General features: G+C 39.4%; 1 protein-coding gene across 1 annotated transcript; it reads right to left on the reverse strand.

The window, feature by feature from the left end:
* Positions 1–3531: 3531 nt before the first annotated feature.
* Positions 3532–19017, reverse strand: LOC139478543 (probable ATP-dependent RNA helicase vasa-like). The gene is given in 17 exon segments (XM_071261041.1): positions 3532–4796; positions 5020–5139; positions 6113–6383; positions 6919–7018; positions 7873–8182; positions 8753–9037; positions 10052–10350; positions 11221–11319; positions 12780–12956; positions 13147–13221; positions 13973–14050; positions 14378–14461; positions 15082–15110; positions 15231–15264; positions 15868–16322; positions 17214–17239; positions 18825–19017. Coding segments are annotated over 17 exon segments (2595 nt in total). The 5' UTR covers positions 18858–19017; the 3' UTR covers positions 3532–4676.
* Positions 19018–21217: the final 2200 nt, after the last annotated feature.

The following is a 21217-nucleotide window of genomic DNA, read 5'->3' on the forward strand; positions in this document are numbered from 1 at the left end:
AGCAGGACTGTTTTCACTGAATTGTTTTTAACTTTTATATATTTGTATTATACTTTGTTACTCGACAGTATTATCCTATGAGATTTAGTGTCACATTTAGTGTTGTTATTGTTGATTTTGTGTGCCCTGTATTCAGCTAGGCAGCTGGTCAGCTTGTATAGAAGTATGGCGTGCTGCTTCACCTGTGTGGTCATGCACGATACAATGGTGATCTGATCGTAATTAGCGCTGGTCATCAGAAAACCATGGTCATCACGTTGTGTAACAGTGAAAAATATTTCCAGTATTATTTTACAAAATAAACACCAACCTTGCAGTGCAAGTCAGAACATGAACACTGGCATGGCAAGATGATGTTTTCCAGGAGCTTAATATTTTTACCACTACCAGAAACTAACCACTGACTTCTTGCCTGTTGTGTAGCACTGAGCCATGATGGTCCTGTCACACTGCAGGGCTACACGTCACGTGGAATGGTACACAGGAAGAAAGTTGGCATTTTGGTGTTGTCATAATCAAAACTGTTTTGTGAAAGATCTGAGACCTCCTGTTTGTGCAATATATATATATACACTGTATGCTGTTTAGTCTGTCCCTGCATCCCATACAGGACATAAGCTGCTCCACTTCAACCTCAGGTGGTAATGTATTAAGATTTACTTTTCTATACACCTTTTGAATCAAAACCTGAAAATGCTTTAAGTTGAAACCATATTTCCACAGAAGAGAAAATGTAGAAATGTGAGATTGTCACCACTGCAGTATTAACTATGGTGTAATCTGCCAACATTATGTTTCCATGTTGTACACTTTGTTGCACTGTTGTCATATACCGGTTTGTAAATAAACAGCTGTGTGATGGAACTTTGAGTGAACTTGTTTCTACATCACAAGCAGATATGTCAACTGGATATGATGCAGGCATCTCATATCTATGTTGGGTTCCCATGGAAATCAGAATGAAGACTCTTAAAACTTTTTAAATTTTGTTTCATGGGTTTATTCCAGCTTTTCACTCAAGGTTGGTTGAAATAAAAATAAGTAGCCATGTCAATTATTTATTTATTACTTAAGAAAGTCATCTGCCATGGAGTTAAAACTGCAGCTAGATTCTTTAATCACTGATAGTGATGTAACACTTTTTATCCCCCCGCCACGAAGTGGAAGGTTTGTACCATATTTCTTCACCAAAATTGGCACATAGATAGATCTAGTGGTGAACTGGTGCCTTTTGATAGTTTGGGATTTAAATTTTTTTATTTTTCTAGTTTCCATGTCAACGACTTTGATTTAGACTGAAAATGGAGGTAGTCCTAGTTTCCGGAGCAGATCTTGAAAAACGTAGTATATTTCTTTACAAAAAGGCCCAGTGAACATAGTTCACAGGAGCTAATGCATTGCACACCCTCGACATGCCAATATGACATGTCGGGGGATATGAGTATTTCATGCTTGTTATTGTATGAAAGGGAGACATAATATGTATAAACATTTCTATTATAAATTTATTTCTTGGACCTGCTGCTTTACAGTAGGTGCAGGATCATGAAACCAAAAATGAAAAATGTGTGGCCTAAAGGATGAAACATAGGAATGAACGCATATCCTTTCTCCACCCAGAGTTACCCATAAATTAAGTGTTGGATATTACAAAATGCTTCAACATAATAGGAATTTTCTTGGGTCTAAATTTCTGAGTTAAGTTGACTCAATGTTTTCGTGTCCAAGAAACGAACGTGGGAGTGCCAAACTGGCCACAGGTAGCATGCATTCGGGATTTCCAAGAAAGAGGACTTAAATTATTTATATAGGGAGCTCACAATGTCTGACTGTCATACTCAAGACGATGCAACCACCAGGACATCTGACTTGTACAAATTTTTGAGTGGTGTGAGAGTATCTGGTTCCCAATGTTATAACTGGCGTTATCCATGACATTGACACTTATTGGAACATCAGCTACTGCCCAATCTAAACAACCCCAGTCTATGAACACAACACCTTGAAAAATAGAATTCAAAAAGCCACAGATCAACAATGACCTGATGGTACTATGGATGCTTTTCGTCCATCTTACGGTAGCCACATGGTCAGAGGAATCATTCTTATTCACCCAGGTTTCATCAAGGAAAATGGTATGGAAGCTCTGACCGATAGTCACAAATGGTGCAGGGATAATGTGACCTCTTAAACAGAAGGGAACATTTTCCCCTGAAATTGTTCGGTTATCACCCCATGCAGTGTATCAAAATCCCATCTTGTGAAGAGCAATAATTAATGTAATTAGGGACACAATTATTGCGTCTTTAATTTCCTGCTTGTGACCCGTAAAGATCTGGGGTAGAATAGGTCTTCCGCAAACCGATGCTTGCCGTAAAAGGCGACTATGAGGATCTGGTGGTCAGGCTTGCTGACTTGGTTGAAGCATGTCATTGTATCCCAATTGCGTGGATTGATGCTCATGATGACAATCACTGGATTGTCTGGGCAAGACTTGATTATTTACAGACCGCTTTCATATAGCTGGAATACTGCTGAGTGCCACGTTAATCAACAATCATAAAGTTGTACACTGTATACCTAATCACCCCTGTGTCGGAGCTGTAAATATCCCTATACATCCCGGTTTTGTTCTTGAGACGAACCCTACCTTCTTTTATTTATTTATTGTACCCTAGACTTGTTGGTCTAAAAGCCCAATACATCCTCTCTAAACTAATAAGATGACAAATCCCCCCCTGGTCCCACAAATTAGAAGGAACAAATCATCTGACATACTTTCAAGTCCAACTTGATGAGAGAATTTCTATCTAATCTGTCTGTCCCAAAACAAGAGTAGTTATTGAGGTGTCAAAACAAAACCATGGAATTGGGATTCGGAACTTTGTATTTCTATGTCCGGTACATACCACTATGAACAGTCAAAATTTGTTTCCATGGACACACAGAAAAAAAATTAGTAGGCCCCAGTTGACAACATGATCTTTGTGTGTGCACAGTTGCAAAAAAGAGTACTTATTTGTTTTAGAGATATGGTCCAGACAAACACACCGCTATGAACAAACTTGTTGCCATGGAAACAGCAAAAAATATTAAATTTTTTCCATAAAATTTGTAAATAGCAAAAGGCACCAACCACTTAAGCCCTTGATTAATACATGTACAAGTTTGGATGAAAAATGTTAAATAGTTTTAGTTCTGCTCCGGAAAAGACACCTATCTAGTTTCAGCCAAGTCTAATTGTTTCCATGGAAACAAGGAAAAACCTGCCCTTGGTTAATACATGCACAGGTGTGGATGAAAAGTCTTTCAGTTTTCAAGTTGTGCTCTGTAAATGACACAGCAATATTCCAGTAATATCATGGTGGGGGGGACACCAGATGAACCACCACTTCAAACCACATGTAGGTAGATCGGTCGTTACTTTATATTTCAATAGCAACAGTGAAATTTTCTATCCTTTTATAACCAGCTAAAAGCATTTCCCAGCATTTCCGACAGAACAAAAAACACTAATTACAAAACATTTTTTATTAAAAGTAACCATAATGAAAACAATATTACAGCACCATACGGCAAAAATCATACTAAAACCTTTTTTTGTATACAAACTTTTAAAGATTTGGCATCACAATAGCTATTGGCACATGAGATTTCACTTGGAATCTGCTATCAACTCCACTGAACGCCTTCAGAGCCGGTACAGGGGTACTAAGGCTGGAAGCACTACTTGCACCCTTAGGACTGGGCAGTGATAGCTATTGAGCAAAGTTAATTCATTTACCCGTAGTACTAGCTTGCACCAGATGTTATTGAATAATTCCTTGTGTCCACTTCAACCATGGAATGTTTCCAATTAAGGACGGATTCATGCAAGATTGACCCATTTCCCTATGAGTCGACCTTTGACTTCAGGTTTCTACACAGTACGTGATTGCACTCAGTATTCTGTTACGAGTTCACTTCAAGTTTAAATACACATGCCCATTCTCTGTACATTGAGCTCTCAGCTGACTCGAGTCTCTAAAGTGGACACCACGATAGAGACCCTCTTAGCAGCAACAAATCCATCCCTGCAATCTTCCTTAATCCCTAAGGAGTTGCCCAGATGATGTACACTTACACATCTCTGGACCAAATAATAATATCCGTGCTAAATAATATCATTTATAAAATGCCCATATGTTGTATGAGAAGGTAAAGTTTGCCAGGGATGGATCGACTCCAGTGTGCCTTACGGAAACTCTCAGATTGTACTGCCTTCACACAGCTAACTGATCTGCCTACTCTTGTAAGTCTGAGCACTTTACCAAATAATACATGTGTTTTGCAATCTTGCAGTGAAATGAAACAGAAATAGCAAGTCTTTTGTAAACTGTCATCTGACTAGTGTCCTCTCTTGTAGAGATTTCTCCCATCAGTGTCATCACAGACGCATCGTGGCAGCACATAATACTGTCTCTTTCACAGAATGCATCATAAGATCTGTAGATGCATCAAATGCCAATGGATAATCCATAGTCAATACAGCCTTCCAAATTTCACAAAAGGCTTCGAAAATCTGTCAAAATGAGGTACGAAAAGCAACAGCAACGATGTACACCTCATAAAATATGAAAAATTAAATGAACATAAAGGTTTTTGGTGCTCCGAGGACCAGATGTCCAGCAAAGAATTTAGTCCCACTCTTCCTCGTCTGCATCTGCAGAAGCAGCAGCTCCACTGCCCCCACCCCCACTCCAGCTGTTCTCCCAAGCATTGCCTGTTTTGCCACCACCACCTCCTCCAGAATTGAACTGTAAAAGAAAAGATTGAGACTGCCTATATTCATATGCATAGTGAGAGGTGTAACAGCTACATTGCTCCCAGTGCTTCAGCTGGGCTTTGCTTGGGATGTATATCGCCTTTCTCAAACTGATATCTATGACTGTTATAAGCATAATTCCCCAAGCTTCAAGAACGTTTTACAACGGTTAATAAATATTGTTGATTAGTATGTGAAATAATAATGAAACTTACCTTCCCCCTTCGGATATCCTTTCCACCATATTGCCCTGACAAGCCATGGACAGCACTGTCGATAATACCATCACTGGTCAGCGAGTAGTCCGACAACCACTCAGGCACTATCTGGTGAGCCTGAGGAGCAAAGGGTAGTCAACTTAATAAGGTAGCACACACACTAGGGCTGGTACGAGTCCAAATTTACTACCCGGGTACCCACCCCCCTATTACCCGATCCTACCCAGATACCCGCTGTAGGTCTCAAAAGGTAGGTACAAAGTGTCCAATTGGGATAAGTTTGACCGTAGCTCTGGTAAAATGTGTTTAGATACATGTGTGAAATGATCTGGTGTATGCACTGAAGTTGACTGAAGTTGACTGAAGTTGACTGAAGTTTTATGTTTATTCAAACATATTAAAGTCAGAAGGAATGGACGTAGTAGTCAGGAAGAACTGCGAACATTAGTGACTTGTAGTTTAAACATAGAGTATAAGATATTTTTTGTCATTAAACACTATATCACGTGACTAACCATGGGTCCGGGTAGTCCTATGGGTACCCGGGTCCTACTCAGTACCCATCCGACCCGAGTACCCGCGTAACCCGTCCCTGCCCTCACACACACATATTTTCAACACTGTAATAAACTTTCATCAATCTGTCACTATGAGCATGATGAGGGTAGCACACACATATATATACAACACTGTAATAAACTTTCATCAATCTGTCACTATGAGCATGATGAGGGTAGCACACACATATATATACAACACTGTAATAAACTTTCATCAATCTGTCACTATGAGCATGATGAGGGTAGCACACACATATATATACAACACTGTAATAAACTTTCATCAATCAGTCACTATGAGCATGATGAGGGTAGCACACACATATATATACAACACTGTAATAAACTTTCATCAATCAGTCACTATGAGCATGATGAGGGTAGCACACACATATATATACAACACTGTAATAAACTTTCATCAATCTGTCACTATGAGCATGATTAGGGTAGCACACACACATATATACAACACTGTAATAAACTTTCATCAATCAGTCACTATGGCTCAAGAGCTCTCAACAACTTACTTCTGTTAGAATTCGAACCAAACTCTTCACTAAGGCACTATCTGAGTCATGGGAGTAGAAACTTGTCGCTTTCCCCAAGTTGCCGCAGCGACCTGTTCTACCAATACGATGGACATATTCATCAATAGATGAGGGCAGGTCATAGTTGACGACATGTTTCACTTCAGGAATATCCAACCCTCTGGCGGCAACTGATGTGGCAATAAGAATAGGAGCAGTTCCTTTCTTGAAATCCCGCAAGGCTTCCTCTCTCTCCCTTTGAAGACGATCACTAGATAAGAGAAAATGCATGGAGACTTTAAGTTTGACAAACACTGTGCGTGTATTCGTTCATACTTGTCCAATGAGATACCATGTTGCTGTTTAACATGGATACCCAGTCAAATACATGTTTTACCCCCCAATGCCAAACACCAGGCAGGGAAACAACATTTTTTTAAAGTCTGTTGGTATTACGCAAGAGGGACTGAACCACCAACCTTCCCCTTAGCAGCCAGATGCTCCATCCAGTAGACCATGGAGGCGGATGTGAGTGAGGGAAATGGCTTTTTAAGCCACAGCAATTAGTGTGAGTGTGTAAGTTATATTGCCATTTTGCATACAACTTGCACCACATGTAAAGTAATGCAACAAAAGATGAATACAACAATATATATGTGCATGCGTGCATTCGTGTATATTTAAACTCTCAGCCACTTAAGAGATGAGCTACTGGGTAGAAGAACTCTGGTCCTGGTGCACTATCCGAGTCCTTCATGCTATTCACATGAAATTCCTGAATTTACCATGCCAACAGTGCCACCTACCCATGGATACTTGTGGTTGGGAAGCCAGACTGACTCAGGTAACTAGCTAGGAAATCAGCATTTCTCTTCTGTTCCACAAACACCAGGGTCTTGTCAGAACCTGAAAGGGCAAATAAGAGTTGGTTGACAAACATGCTAACTGACAAAATTATAAAAACACCTTCTGAGTGAATGAACTGTTGCAAGCACTGCCCACATACCAGTTTCACATCTTATGGCTTACACATGATTTTCCAAACCAAATAGTTCGGATAAAAATAAACAATGTGTAGTTCAACATTTATATATTTTTGAATGTTATTTCTGTTGGTCAGTTAGTGCAAAAAGGACAAAAGAAAGAATTGTCTTGTAATATTCAAATTGAAGGAGATTTCTTATGTCAGAGCACTCCATTTTTCATTAGTGATGCATTTTAGCAATTACTTCAAAGAAAAACAACTTTGTTCCTTAATTTTTCCTGATCCATCAAAGAAAAAGCGAGATGAAATGAGGCTTAATGGCACATTCAAGATTACTGCACTTATACAACAATGTGTATGCTAACGTGTCTGATTGTACAAGTCAACGCTTATTCCAGTTTCTTAATGCTAGCCCACTTAGATATGCCAAGTTTAAGATGAACACCCTAACCAAAGACATTATACCCCTTAATGCCAGTGCCAGGCAGGGTAACAACAATTATTATGTTTTGGCATGAAACATCTGGGGATCGAAACTCCAAACTTTCACTATCCAAGCAGACACTCTATCCACTATACCACTTAGGTGGTCCCATCAAACATCATAAAGTTATCAGAAGAAATATATATAAAAAAGTTTTAATATTTGAATTTTTTTTTTACAAAATCTGAAAACCAAAAAATTAACAAATTTCCCCTAACATTGCTACCCAAGTGAACGATGACTGAGTTGTGTTTAATGCCGCTTTGAACTCCCAGGCAAACATAATCTCACCAGATGCTGTGAGAATGGAGCAGAGTTTCTCCCTCTTCTGCAGTCTGTCAACCTCAAAGAAGTTCTGTTCCACATCTGTGTTGGCTCCACCTACACGACCCACTGTCAGGAACAGGTAATCATTAAGGAAATCAGCAGCTAGTTTCTGTATCTCGGTGGGAAACGTAGCACTGAACATGAGTGTCTGTCTCTGGGTCTTAGGAGGCATTCCCAGCTGATCTACCAACTTGCGTATACACGGCTCAAAGCCCATGTCCAGCATCCTGTCAGCCTCATCCAGAATGAGGAACTTCACTTTACCCAGACCGATCTGGAAACAAACACCAATCCTCATTCATCAATAGTTCATCACAAGGGCAATCAAGGCTGGGTCAGACAAACAACTCACAGTGTGATTGTCACAAAATTTCGAGTGTGAGTGAGTGAGTTTAACGCCGCTTTTAACATTATTCCAGTTATATCAAGTGATGCAGGTCTCAGACGTTTAACACTTCTGTGAAACCCACCAGCACGGGTATGGTGCTGACAAGCCTAGAAACATAATCGGGGCGAACTGTTTTCAAGTGTGACAATGCATACGAGATCAGCTTACAGCAAAGCAAGTCAAGATTTCTGACAGTAGATAATCATATATCATCCACAGACAGACATATCTGGCACTATTATGGGATTTTTTTCTTGCAAGAGCTTCAAGATGTAACAAAATATAAAACGCCCTTGCCCAAACAATCTGTCCCGCGTTGAAGGTAGCATTCGCGTACAAATTCCATGAATAAAAACATTTTACCATTACTTTATTTTTTGGGCAACTGTAAAAAAAGGAAATACTTTTCTTGGGACTGATGAAGCAGATACGACAGTGGGAACAGGTCTCTCTCACCTTGCCCTTCTCAATGAAATCCAGCAGCCTCCCTGGAGTCCCCACCACAATGTGAGCCCCCCTCTCCACCTCCCTCAGCTGATGCCCCACAGACGTCCCCCCATACACCACCACGGGGCGAACCTCCGTCCCCCAGGAGAACTTGCGAGCATCAGAGTGGATCTGCACGACCAGCTCCCTGGTAGGGGCCACAATGATGGCTTGAGGCTCCTGTACCTCCGAGAACTGACTGGTAGTCAATCCTTCCTTTACCATACAGGTTAATGTCGGCAACAAGAAGGCAGCCTGGAAACAGTTAATCATACCGCATAAATATACAAATATTTATTCAACAAGGGAGGTTATGCTACCTTAATTATTATACATTTCATTACTAGAGCTGTTTGCAATGTTTGTTGTTTAAGGCCGCACTCAGCAATATTCCAGCTCTATGATGGCGGTCTGTATATAATCGAGTCTGGACCAGACAATACAGTGATTGACATCATACAGCACGTTGCAAAAGACCCTCAAAGATGAATTTGCCATTTGACAAAGATGACACAAACATTGGCTGTGGAAGGAGTTGTAAAGATACATGAAGATATATAGTTTCATGCCTCAGACTCTGACAATGATAGATCTGTATTACAAAAAGCTGAACGCTGACCTTGACCTTACTTTAACCTCACCCTTTTTAAAGCAGGGCCCCATGCTGGAGATGGTAAATTGTGAATAACAAAGTGAATGCATAAATATTTTTAGAGAAAGTGTAACTACGAGCTTTTGGGTAAGATTTTTTTTCCATTTTGTGACTTCTGAGCTTCTAGAGGCATTTTACAAGTCCAAGTGGAATTAGACCATTGTAGGACATCCTCTACGGTTCTTATTCATGAAAGAAAAAGATGGTAAGTTCCGTGTTTGGACTGAAAACCATGCCACAGAAAACAATATTACTACGTGTTACAAAAACCGAGTGTACTACTTCTACTACTACTACTTCTCCTCGTGAGCTTGACCATCGACTTTTTCATGACATGTCCATATCTTGGGAGTATTCTGAGGAAGAGGATATTTCAGCCTTTTGGTCGAAACCCAAGAACCACAAGTGAATTAACTCTGCACAGCAAAATTTAACAAAACATATTCCATTAGAAGATCGGCAAGTAAGGTGTCAGCAGACCTTGGTCATATGTACATTACTCACGACTATGCATGGCCACAGCGATTCAACCATCCACTACAAAAGTAAAGGGTCAATGGTAGCAGTATGTACAAGCATGTAGTGCAACAGTTACGAAGATAATATATGAATCTCACCGTTTTGCCCGATCCTGTCTGGGCACATGCCATCAGGTCCCGACCAGCGCCAATAATAGGAATAGAATACTTCTGTACAGGTGTTGGTTTCTCGTACTTGGCCTTCCGAACATTCTTCAAAAATGTAGGATAAAGACCAGCTTCCTCAAAACAGCTGATGAAACCAACAGGGTCTCTCCCGCTCACTTCCACACTGATATTGTCATATTTGTCAAAGTTTATGCCCTTCTCTATGGACTGGAATATCTCGTCTTCGTTCTCTGTCAGTGCAGGGGGAATGTATGGGGGTGGCCGATCCTCTGCAGGAAACATCAAGGTACAATTATGGTGGAAGTTTTAGCAAATGTGACCAGTACAGGAGACCAGGGCGACAACTCACTGACAATCTGAAGAGACCACATTGTTCAGGTTATGTCTGCCCAAGCCTTATCCTCTATTTCGTTAAATGGAGGACACCACTTATGATTTACACACTTTCCCTTTAAATGTGAATACAGTAATTTTAGATGGGCTTGGAGGTTTGATTGTGATTTTGCACTTACGTTTCAAAACCATAAGAATTACAACATAACTGTTTTACGCAGCCATAGAAGAACACCAGACATATACAGTTATGTACAAAAGTGTAAGTGCTCCAGAGGAGTATGTACTGCTGAAGTTTTGAAGTAGTGTACTGGGATATTCTGGGATAATTTTGTGCCACTGATTGTTCAAGGAAGTAATTGTTCCCTCTGTCAAGGTCACACCAGAAAAACAGCACTCTGGCTAAAGAGCACATAGTTTCACGTTTGACTGACATTTGTGAACTGGACAACCGCAGCCCTTATTTGTCTGCAGGTTTGAAACTTGTTTGACATTGTTGAAATACATAGTGTATTTACCTATGTAGGCCTGCATTAGTACACTTCTCCATTCAATGAAGATCGTATCAGTATTTTTCGTAGGTGTGCATACACCTGTATGGCCTTTAAACTGGAGCACCGAGTATGTTACTTCAACAAAATCAAACTTCCCTCAATAACATTGCTAAAAAGGCTAGTGTAAGTGTCTCTAGTTTATCACTTAAGTATAATTAAGTGACTTTTTAATATACTACTCAAAAACATTTAAGGACCATGGCAATAGTTTTAGAATACCTTTTAGAAATTATTGTAAATATTATACATCACCTTTGCCTGAGCTGTCTGCATTAGGACATTCTCTTGACATGTGACCCTCCTCCCCACACTTGAAACAGCCCTTCCCACCTCCACCTCCACCACCACCACCTGCCATGAAAGACGACACTTGTGAAAGAACACAGGCAGTGTTGTCCAAATTGCTCAACTTCGTCAATACTCGACTGCTTCAGTTTCAAACAAAGGAATCACATTTTAAACTTTTACTTGATTATTTTCCAATTTGACAATTCGCATGTTTCAAAATAATGTCTATTGAGTTTTAAAATTTCATTTTTTGTTACATGAAGGATAAGAAAGAAAGCTCTATATGTATTATTTTCCATATATATAAGATTTCATAAAATTCACTTACCTATTCCTTTTTTATTTTCATTGTTTCATAATCGCAAAATTTTAAAAAGAATAATAAATAATATCTGTCATCATTTTCCTGATAACAGCAGCTGTCCGCTCAGTACCGTGAAGAAATACCTTCGTTTTTTAAGCTTTGAATGAACACAACATGTGAGTCAAAGGCTGACATGTGACACACCATTAGAAAGCTTGTTTTGTCATCTACACGATAGTAACCTACTTGGAGTCTTTTTGTAGCTGCAACATTTAAATGGATAAATATTGGTTTCTAATGATGCTAATCTTGCCACAAGGTTCTAATGATGCTTATGTGCCACAAGGTTCATGATTAGTCAAATTTGAGCATGTGACCAAAGGCAGCCAATAAAATTACAGCAATGGTACTGTCCTCGTGTATGATGAATTTCAGACTTTGACAAAAGGTTCTTGTTAAATTGTGTTATTCTGAATGTATTAAAGATGAAATCATGATCAATATTAAAACTGGAACTTCGTGGATGTATCATGCTAGATTACATGCTGTGACAAAGATTTTCATGCATATATTTTGGCATTAAACATTGTGTCCGAGCTGAGAAATCAAGGCGACGAAAGCAGAGATGTCATTTGACTTACATTGCAAACGTTGCATGAAAAGATGGACATAATAACTTAGATGTAAGTTTGACAAATTTTAGATATATTTTTGCTGATTTTATTTCATACTTTGTAAAATATATTTAAAGACTTGCTTGAAATGTCTTTATTTGGCTCTTTGACATGTTGGATGTGGACCCGTTGAATTTTATTTTTTATAACATTATGAGAAATAATGAATAATTTTCTTCATCTATCGATAAAAACTATAAATTGAACTGGAATACCTATTTCAGACATTGGGAAATGTGATAGATTTAATAAATGAATGATATGACAGTATATAGTTTTATGAAACTACCTATTTTGATGGGGACTCTAGGCTTCTTGGCCGGTGTGGCGGCCTATGGTGTTGAAAAGAGATGGGCACTTGCATGAATGTGAGCAGATTTTCCCGAAAAAAAAAAGAGGAAAAGTCTAGGGGGGTCTGGGGGCAAAAGTCAATAAGTCAATCAGTACAAAAATCAGGCACAGCTTCCGCGCACCTGGCTAACCGCCAGGTCTGGGAGCAATACTGCCATAAACTTTACCCCCCATTCCCCAGACATAAGGACAACTGTCACAAGCGTGCAATGTCTGCCCCTTTCCCCATATTGAAGCATATTGATTCACCACATGCATACACCTGAGTGTACAGTTTCACAAAGTGGACATACCTCCTCCACTGGGACACTCTCTGGACATGTGGCCTTCCTCTCCACACTTGAAACAGGCACGGCTTCCACCACCACCACCTTAAATAACAAAAGCACCATCACATTCAGATTCGGAAGAGCCCATTTACTTGTAGATGTACGTGCAGCTTCTTTCTTGTGTACTACTCAAGTATTCATCAGAAAAGATCATACAATTTTCATACACATTATTACTATCAGTATCATTGAAGACCTTGGGAACAATCTAAAAAAATGAAATCTGACCTACCTCCTCCACTGGGACACTCTCTGGACATGTGACCTTCCTCACCACACTTGAAACAGGCACGGCTTCCACCGCCGCCTGAAAACACCAAGACCATCGACTACAGTTGAACATGCAAAAGTTCACATTTATTAAAGAATATTGACATTTGTTCCGATATTGAAGTGCAACCAAACTTCTAAACCAAGTTAATTGTTTGAGTTCTGTCTATATTGTTGTGACCTATCAGGGCTCGATTGTGCCCGACAAATCATGCATTAGTGCATCCTATTATTAAAAATACAAATTAATACTTATGTCCAAATGCACAAAGGGCATGTAAAACAATTCAAATTTGTGTCTTACTAACCCTTACTTGTGCTCACGATCTTTGAACCCACTCAAATCCTCTAAGTTTTACTTACATGACAAACAACAGTCATCAGAGATCAGAGATTGTACTTACATAGACTCGTTTATACATGTTTCAACTTAATGGGACCAGGGTTCAACCTCGTTTTGTCTGGTGCAACTAGCTGTTCATGTCAACATACACCTGGTGCAAATTAAGTCAAGTTCCTTAATCGAGGCCTGTCTATTTCTGACAATATTTTCTTGAGGATAGCGTGCATGGTGGTTCTTTGAACCCTGCTTGTGCCGAGCATTACTCACACGATCACTCGGCTTGTCTCTCCTAGACCCGATTATTACAGACCACTGCAAACATGTAGAACATTGAATGGCAACAAATTACAACATGCACTAACTGAGCAGCCCAACCATATAAAAGCTAAAATGTGCATTTTGGGTTGAGGGCCTAGAGAAGGGCAATCTTGAAACTATAACCCACCTCCACCTCCACTGGGACACTCTCTGGACATGTGGCCTTCCTGACCACACTTGAAACAGGCACGGCTTCCACCTCGCCCTGAAAGTGGACAACAAACATATGAGATATATATGCTTCAGCAGTAACATTTCATGTGAAACCAACATGATAAACTGTGAGGCTAGGTATGGATGGAAATGTAGACATAAACAAAATGAAAATATCAAGCAAGGACACTTATACACATTCCACAATAACAATGCAACAAGCATTATCTCAATGCAAGCTATCACCATTTGTAGAAATGACAGATGGATCAAAGTCATTATACAGGAAATGAGAAGAATGGCGGCGTGTGCAAGCTAACTTGAAGACAAGACAGCAACCAGACAGGCAATTCCCTGAACTCATCTGACAAAGATTTACCTCCTGAGCTGTCAGCGTTAGGACATTCTCGGGACATGTGCCCCTCCTCCCCACACTTAAAACACCCGCTGCCACCGCCGCTACCTGATGATGCAAGATGGTGCAGAAGCATGATAAGCAATGAATAGATGCAGGAAATTACACACAGCCAGTTTCATGTACAGCTATCAATCATGAGGGAGGTCCACATAGACAACACTGCTGCTTAGAGACAATCAAGTGCATAACACAAGCTGACTTGACAAGAAATATCTTGAAGGCATAGGAAACTAGACAAATAAGGAGAAACAGTGGAAATAAATCATGAAATGTTTGAGTGAGCGAGTGGACAAGTGAAGCATGAAATTATGCAGGGCCTGACAATGATGAACATGAAATATACTGAAGCAGTGGTCTTAATTAATGCAGGCGATTGAGGTCTTGGTCTATGAACCCTTAAACCTTAGCGTTTTGACAAGAACCCCACGACTTCATTGTTTTCCTTTAGAACACTGCCAAGTCAAAATAGATTTAATGTCAATCATTGATGTCATTCACCATATACAAAAAATACATGAACGTGTCTCTGCAAATGCATTATCATTGAACATTTTGTACTGTGCTGCTTCCTTTCCAATCCTACTTTGATTCCTGCTTAGCAACAACAGCATGAATTCAGTAAAGTCAAACATAACGTAACACTAAGGTAAGATGCAAATACTCACTGCCACCACGACCACCAAAACCTCCACCCCTGAAAACAAACATTGTATCTGGTTAATATCACTGACACATTGTTTACTATTTAATGTGATAATAGATTAGAATTGCAACTTGTGCTAGTGATCATTATTCAACATGTTCAACTACCTACCTTGGAGCATCGTCATTGTCACTTGATCCAAAACCTGAAACAATTAAAATAGTTTAAACAGAATCAAGATAGTTTGAGTTAAAATAAGTTGTCTACGGTCTGTAAAATTAGCTGTTTAAGTCTGCATACATTGTAAATTGAAGTTGAGGTGAAATGGGGTTTAACGTTGTCCAAGAATAATGTGATTTTACAGACGTGTGTGTTTGTGTGTTGCTTGTACTAGTCCGGACTAATGCTGATTTATGGTGCTAGCCCACTGAAATACCACAAGGCAGTTTAACACAAATACCCCATTGAGACAGCATACTGACTCCGAGCTGACCAGTACTTGTTTTAGACCCTTAATGCCAGGCTCAAAGCAGAGTAAACAAGTACCATCTTTTTTCAACGTATCTTAGTATGATGTGGCTGAGCAGTAAATAGAAATATTGTATCCTGCAGGATCAGTTGGGAAAGTAACAACATTGTTTAATATTAACTATAACATTAATATTATCAAAATAATTAATATTGTCAAAAGATTTCAGGCAAGTTGACGTGAACATTTTTTACACATAAGTTGGCAGCTCCTTTATCATTTTGTCCAACATTGCACTGACATAGGTTTAGTTATTTGTTGTCAGTTGACAGTAGTTACCTCCCCTGCTTCCAAATCCTCCACCTCTGGATCCTCCTCTACTGCCAAATCCTCCTCTACTTGGTTTGGAATCTCCTCCCCAACTGTTGTCATCAGTACTCTGTCCATTTGCCTGTGGCCTGCTTCCAAAACCACCTCGGCTACCACCAAAACCGCCTCGGCTTGGTTTCGAGTCTGAGTTCCCTGAATCCCCCCATCCTCCATCATTATCTGATGTGCCCCTGGAACCACCAAAACCCCCTCGGGAGCCGCCACGGCTCCCGAAACCCCCTCTGGAACCAAACCCATTCTGACTGTCTCCATTCCTAGCTCCGAATCCACCTGGTCTACTGGTGCTGTCACCAGAACTGTTTTCACTTTCTTTAGCTAAGCCGCCTCGGCCACGGAATCCAAACACTTTCTTAACACCATCGGTTCCATTGGACACACCAAAGCCGCCTCTTCCAAAGCCCCTCCTGCATTATAAAATACATTCAAGCTCAAAAGCAGTCGACTCACAATAAGTGGCAAGTAAGGAGCATATACTTATCCATTTGGTACTGATCAGGCAAGGACTTTTGCAACCCCCTTTTTTTGCATCCTGCATCAAATTCTTCAAGTTAACATCATTTACTAAATATGAGTTGCCTTAACAGTAAAGCCAGCCAATACCAGTCGGTTTCAGTACTCTCTTGAATGTGTTGATAATGTTATCAGCTTCCAGGAGCTGACCTCAACCACAAAAAGGTTGCTTTCTAATTAAAATGACTTCATTATAAGCCCATACAAAAATGGCCCTGTTGACAAAGGAAATGTTCAACTCAGATGTTTTTCTACTTGCACCTTTGTAGATATCTAGCTTCAAATGATGATAAATGTAGGGTACAGTAGGGACAAAGTCAGTTAAATTGTTTAGTTTGTTTAACGTGGCAGTATTCCAGCCATATGACGGCGGTCTGTAAATAATCGAGTGTGGACCAGACAATCCAGTGATTGACATCATGAGCATTGGTCTACGCAACTGGGACACAATGACATGCGTCAACCAAGTCAGCCAGCCTGACCACACCAGCCTGTTAGTTGCCTCTTACGAAAAGCATAGTTATCTCTTATGGAAAGCATGGGTTGCTGAAGACCTAAGACTTGAATGTTCAATGTTAGAAGAATATATTCTAGCAGTTTATGTAATGCATACATGTCTACTTTTACCAGACCCATGACAAAGACCAAACAAGACAAGTTTTAACAATATATCTTCATTAGGACCTGTTGACATGCTATTGTTTAGGAAAGGTACATATCATCATTGTCTGTCTGTCTGAATTTTATTAAGGTATGAAATAGTGCTTAGAGATTTGCTGACTTACCCAGCTCCAAATCCCTGGGAGGGTGCCTGAAATATATACATGAAAGTTAATGCCATGTCAGGATTTAAGAGAAACAAGACGTCATGTTGTGTCATTACCAGCATTTCTGATATCCATGTAGAGATAATAGGTTTACCCCACAATAGCAGTATTCCAGTAATAGCAGGGACAAGATGAGATATACCCAGGGAGTCGAAACCTGGACCTCTGGTGTGACAAGCAAATGCTTTAACTCTTGGCTACAAACAGCCACTATATGGACAGTGAAAGATGATTGCTTCCCCAAAGTTCAAATTAAGCACTTTTAAAAAAAATTACTATCCTGAATATATAGTGAAATCCATAGTACATAGGGTTGTTTTGTGCAAGTGTAGATATTCTGGGGAATATTGGCTTACAACCGTTGGCAGAATTTAACGAACAAAATATTGAATATTAAACCATTATAATGAAAAATGTAATTTAATTAACTGAAGAAATGCATAAGATTATGTGCTGTTAACATGATGGCGACAACTGGTAGTTACTTGATGAAAAGCCCTATTCTGTTCGATATACTTAGTGTTGTGTCTAATTATCAGTTTGGACAACTTTTGTCTGAATGAACACTTAATTCCAAAGGCTAGTTATCATGTATCCAATTGCCAACTGGTTAATCCCGTTTGTACTGTTTGATTGGCATTCTAGAAGTTGGTGAGTAAATAAGAAAACCGTTCTTATCCGTAAGTTTTACATTTCCCCATTGTATTGTACACTGACCGTCAGCCATCCTGAACCAGGTGAGCAACTCGGTCATTGCTGCTGTTTAAGTTGTTTATATTTATGACCATGTCAGATGACCATAGATATACATGCCTTGGTTCAGAGAAGAAAAATAGGAAGGTCTCATACTTAGCCTAGCTGGGGTTAGGCAAGGTGTTCTGGGTCTCCAACACGATGCCACTACCATGATGTGCTGACCTTACAGTTGCATATAGTTCTTGCCCTCCCAGCAACATACTCGGTTCCTGAGAAGTCAATGCATGCTCACCACTGTTGTATATATTTGTAAACTATAATTGATATATGTTCATGTAAACATATGTTCTTTGATGATTGTACTACTCGACTACTGTTCTATCTGGCTAAACTACCCCCTTTAGTCAGAACATGAGAGTTATAACAAAAATCAACACAAACACTTAAATTTGCAAACATAGCAAGCACTGCACAGTGGCCTAAATATTAATAAATACTTAACCTAAATCAATAGCAGATCACACAATGTTATATCAATGTCAGGTAAAATAGTTGACAATTAAATTAGTAGAATCTATATTTCGCCGAAAATTGCTTGTCACTTCCCTTGAGCAAAAACAAGTGTGGTATCATACCAACACATGATGACCATGCCAGGCCAACATACACGGAAGTCAACAAATAGATAATAAAATCGGATACTGGAATCGACATATACAGTAGGCGTTTTAACTTTTGAGTGAGAATGATAATGCAAATGTCCCCTTGCAAGTCCGACATTTTGATTCAACCCCATCAAAAGCGTAACTTTGTCACGTTGACAGTGCGAAACTTTGACAAACAGTTGTCGCGAAGAAATACTGTAATACTCACGCTCGTATTTCCATCATCCCACTCGTCCGCCATTGTGTTTTGTTTGAGAACTAACGATATAGCTCCCCTTCAATTTGTCAGGTGACAACCACCCAATATTGCCAGACCTAGTTATGACGTAGAGGAGATTTCCCGCCGCGAGCAAACCTCCTTGCAGCCTTCTCTGATGGTAAACTTAATGTAGACACGCTGCGCATAAGTTTTATAAGCACATGGACCGCGATGTGAAAGCGTTTCTGATTGGTCACAGGGCACATTTTCATTTTTCTATTTTACGGAACGAAATTGTGTCTTTGTTTGCGCCTCAGTTTTGAGAAGAGGTCATAAATAAGATAAAAAATCTTTCTAAATTATGTATGTCAATAGACATCAGAGAGTCTGTTTTACCTTTTCACTTTTGGGTAGAGTAGCCGTGTGTTTGTGTTGTTTTTGACAGAGGCCATATCGGTATATATATGGTCTCTGTTTTTGACATATTATACTCCCTTTGAAATTTCTCAATGATAAACTAAACAAAATATATACTGGCTAGCGATCGGTTATCGGCAAGGACCAATTATCACCAATTCCCCGTTTTAGCGCTCACGTGATCGCATCTCATTATAATTTGCTCGTTTTCATTAAAAGAGAGAAATATGTTTCCGAATATGATGTACAAAACGGACTCTTGTGAGGAAATATTAAAAAAACACACATCACAATCACCTTGCTCAAATACAATTTTAGAAAAGATACGCGAGCGGTGTCCCGTGACCAATTCACCCGAAACTATAAATCATACAACACGATGATGCACTTCCTGTTCTGTCACTGCTTAATTTCTATCTTTCTGTCATTTTCTCCCCAAAACACAATTCGGAAACCTATTTGAGTTCTATTTCCGAAAAATGCATAGCCTGTATATATCGTGAAAACCATAGTGCGTAAGGTTAAGGATGATTAAGCATGTGTAGATCGAATTTTGGGAATATTGTTTTTTTGCCAGTTTAGGCGACAAATTGAAAATGACATTTCTTATTCATTTTGATGAATAGAAAAATTAGTGCGAGATACTAAAACATGTATAATTTGTATGACTGAAGCGGTGCACGTGCTGTTAGGACCATGGCGATAACTGGTATAGTAGGCCTAAGGCGACGGAAAGGTTCTATTTCCATTGTTTTGATTCCCTATCGTAGCGTTATAACAGAAATCAACTGAATCTTAAAAAAATATTCCACGGACAGAAATAAGCGCATTTTCTCATAGTTTCACAAAAATGAAAGTTATTGTTACACGGGATATGTGAGAAATAACATTTAGAAATGGCGATAACTGGTCGGTAACCTTAAGTTATATTTAACAAAACAAAAACATCAATCCAGCTTTATCATTAAAACAAATTAAAAGCGGTTTCAATAGTACGGAAGATAATACGGAACATGAAGAATAATGCAGGGACTTGTTTCACACGCTGTTTAGATTCAAGCGATAGGTGAGACTCCCCGATAACTCAGACAGTTTGTCGATCCGTTATAAGACGGTAGAAATTAAACCGTAGACTCATAATGCCGTTTTATTATGAAAAGTGAAGAGGGAGGTATTTCATATTTTATTTCTTAAAAAATCGAAAAGGACACCATGACCGAATTGGTTATTTTTGAACTCATTTACCCGAAACAACAGGAGTCTGACACAAATATGAGTTGAGAAGACAGGTTTTAATTACTACTACCAACAAGAGACCATAGATTGTGTTTTATGGTCTCTGTTCCAACGAAGGGGGGCGAGGGCAGGGGTGGTTGTCTAATGATTTGTTGTCAGGTTGTGAGCAAACTGTTAATAAGTTGCATCATACAATTAATCTAATACACACTTTGCTATTTTCAAATGTTCGAATCAACACAGTATATACGATACTTTGCTGGCCACGTGCGCGTATGTCAGAAGTGTTGTGTCGCGGCTATTGTCTCGTGACGTAATGCAGTCTCGGGATATTCGGTGTGATCTGTTCCTGTGTACCCTCGGGGCACGTGTGATTGTAGTAAGGTTGATTACGTCATTATTCCTCCATTGTGACACGTGAATCACTGGATTCTGCACTTAGCAATAATTATCAGGTGTACTGCCGACTGAAGTGTATTGAGAGTACTACCCATCACATGTCTATATAATATGCGGTGTTTTGCAAAACCTAATAATATAGTTCATATGCATTTGCAGGCACGTATTAGGTTATTTCTTCAGGCGTATAAGCATTAAATGTACAGAAAGTCCAGATATTTGTGCATGTATGTATTTGCTCAATTCTAGTCATTATTTAGGAATTCAGTACATTAAACTGGACTCATTAGCACTTAAATCGACGCCTAAACAACATTTTACGACCTATTTTTTCATCGACGGATTCACAT

This window comes from Haliotis cracherodii, unplaced genomic scaffold (assembly GCF_022045235.1).
Source record: "Haliotis cracherodii isolate W230 unplaced genomic scaffold, xgHalCrac1.p SCAF_4, whole genome shotgun sequence".
In the NCBI taxonomy this organism is placed as follows: Eukaryota; Metazoa; Mollusca; class Gastropoda; order Lepetellida; family Haliotidae; genus Haliotis; species Haliotis cracherodii.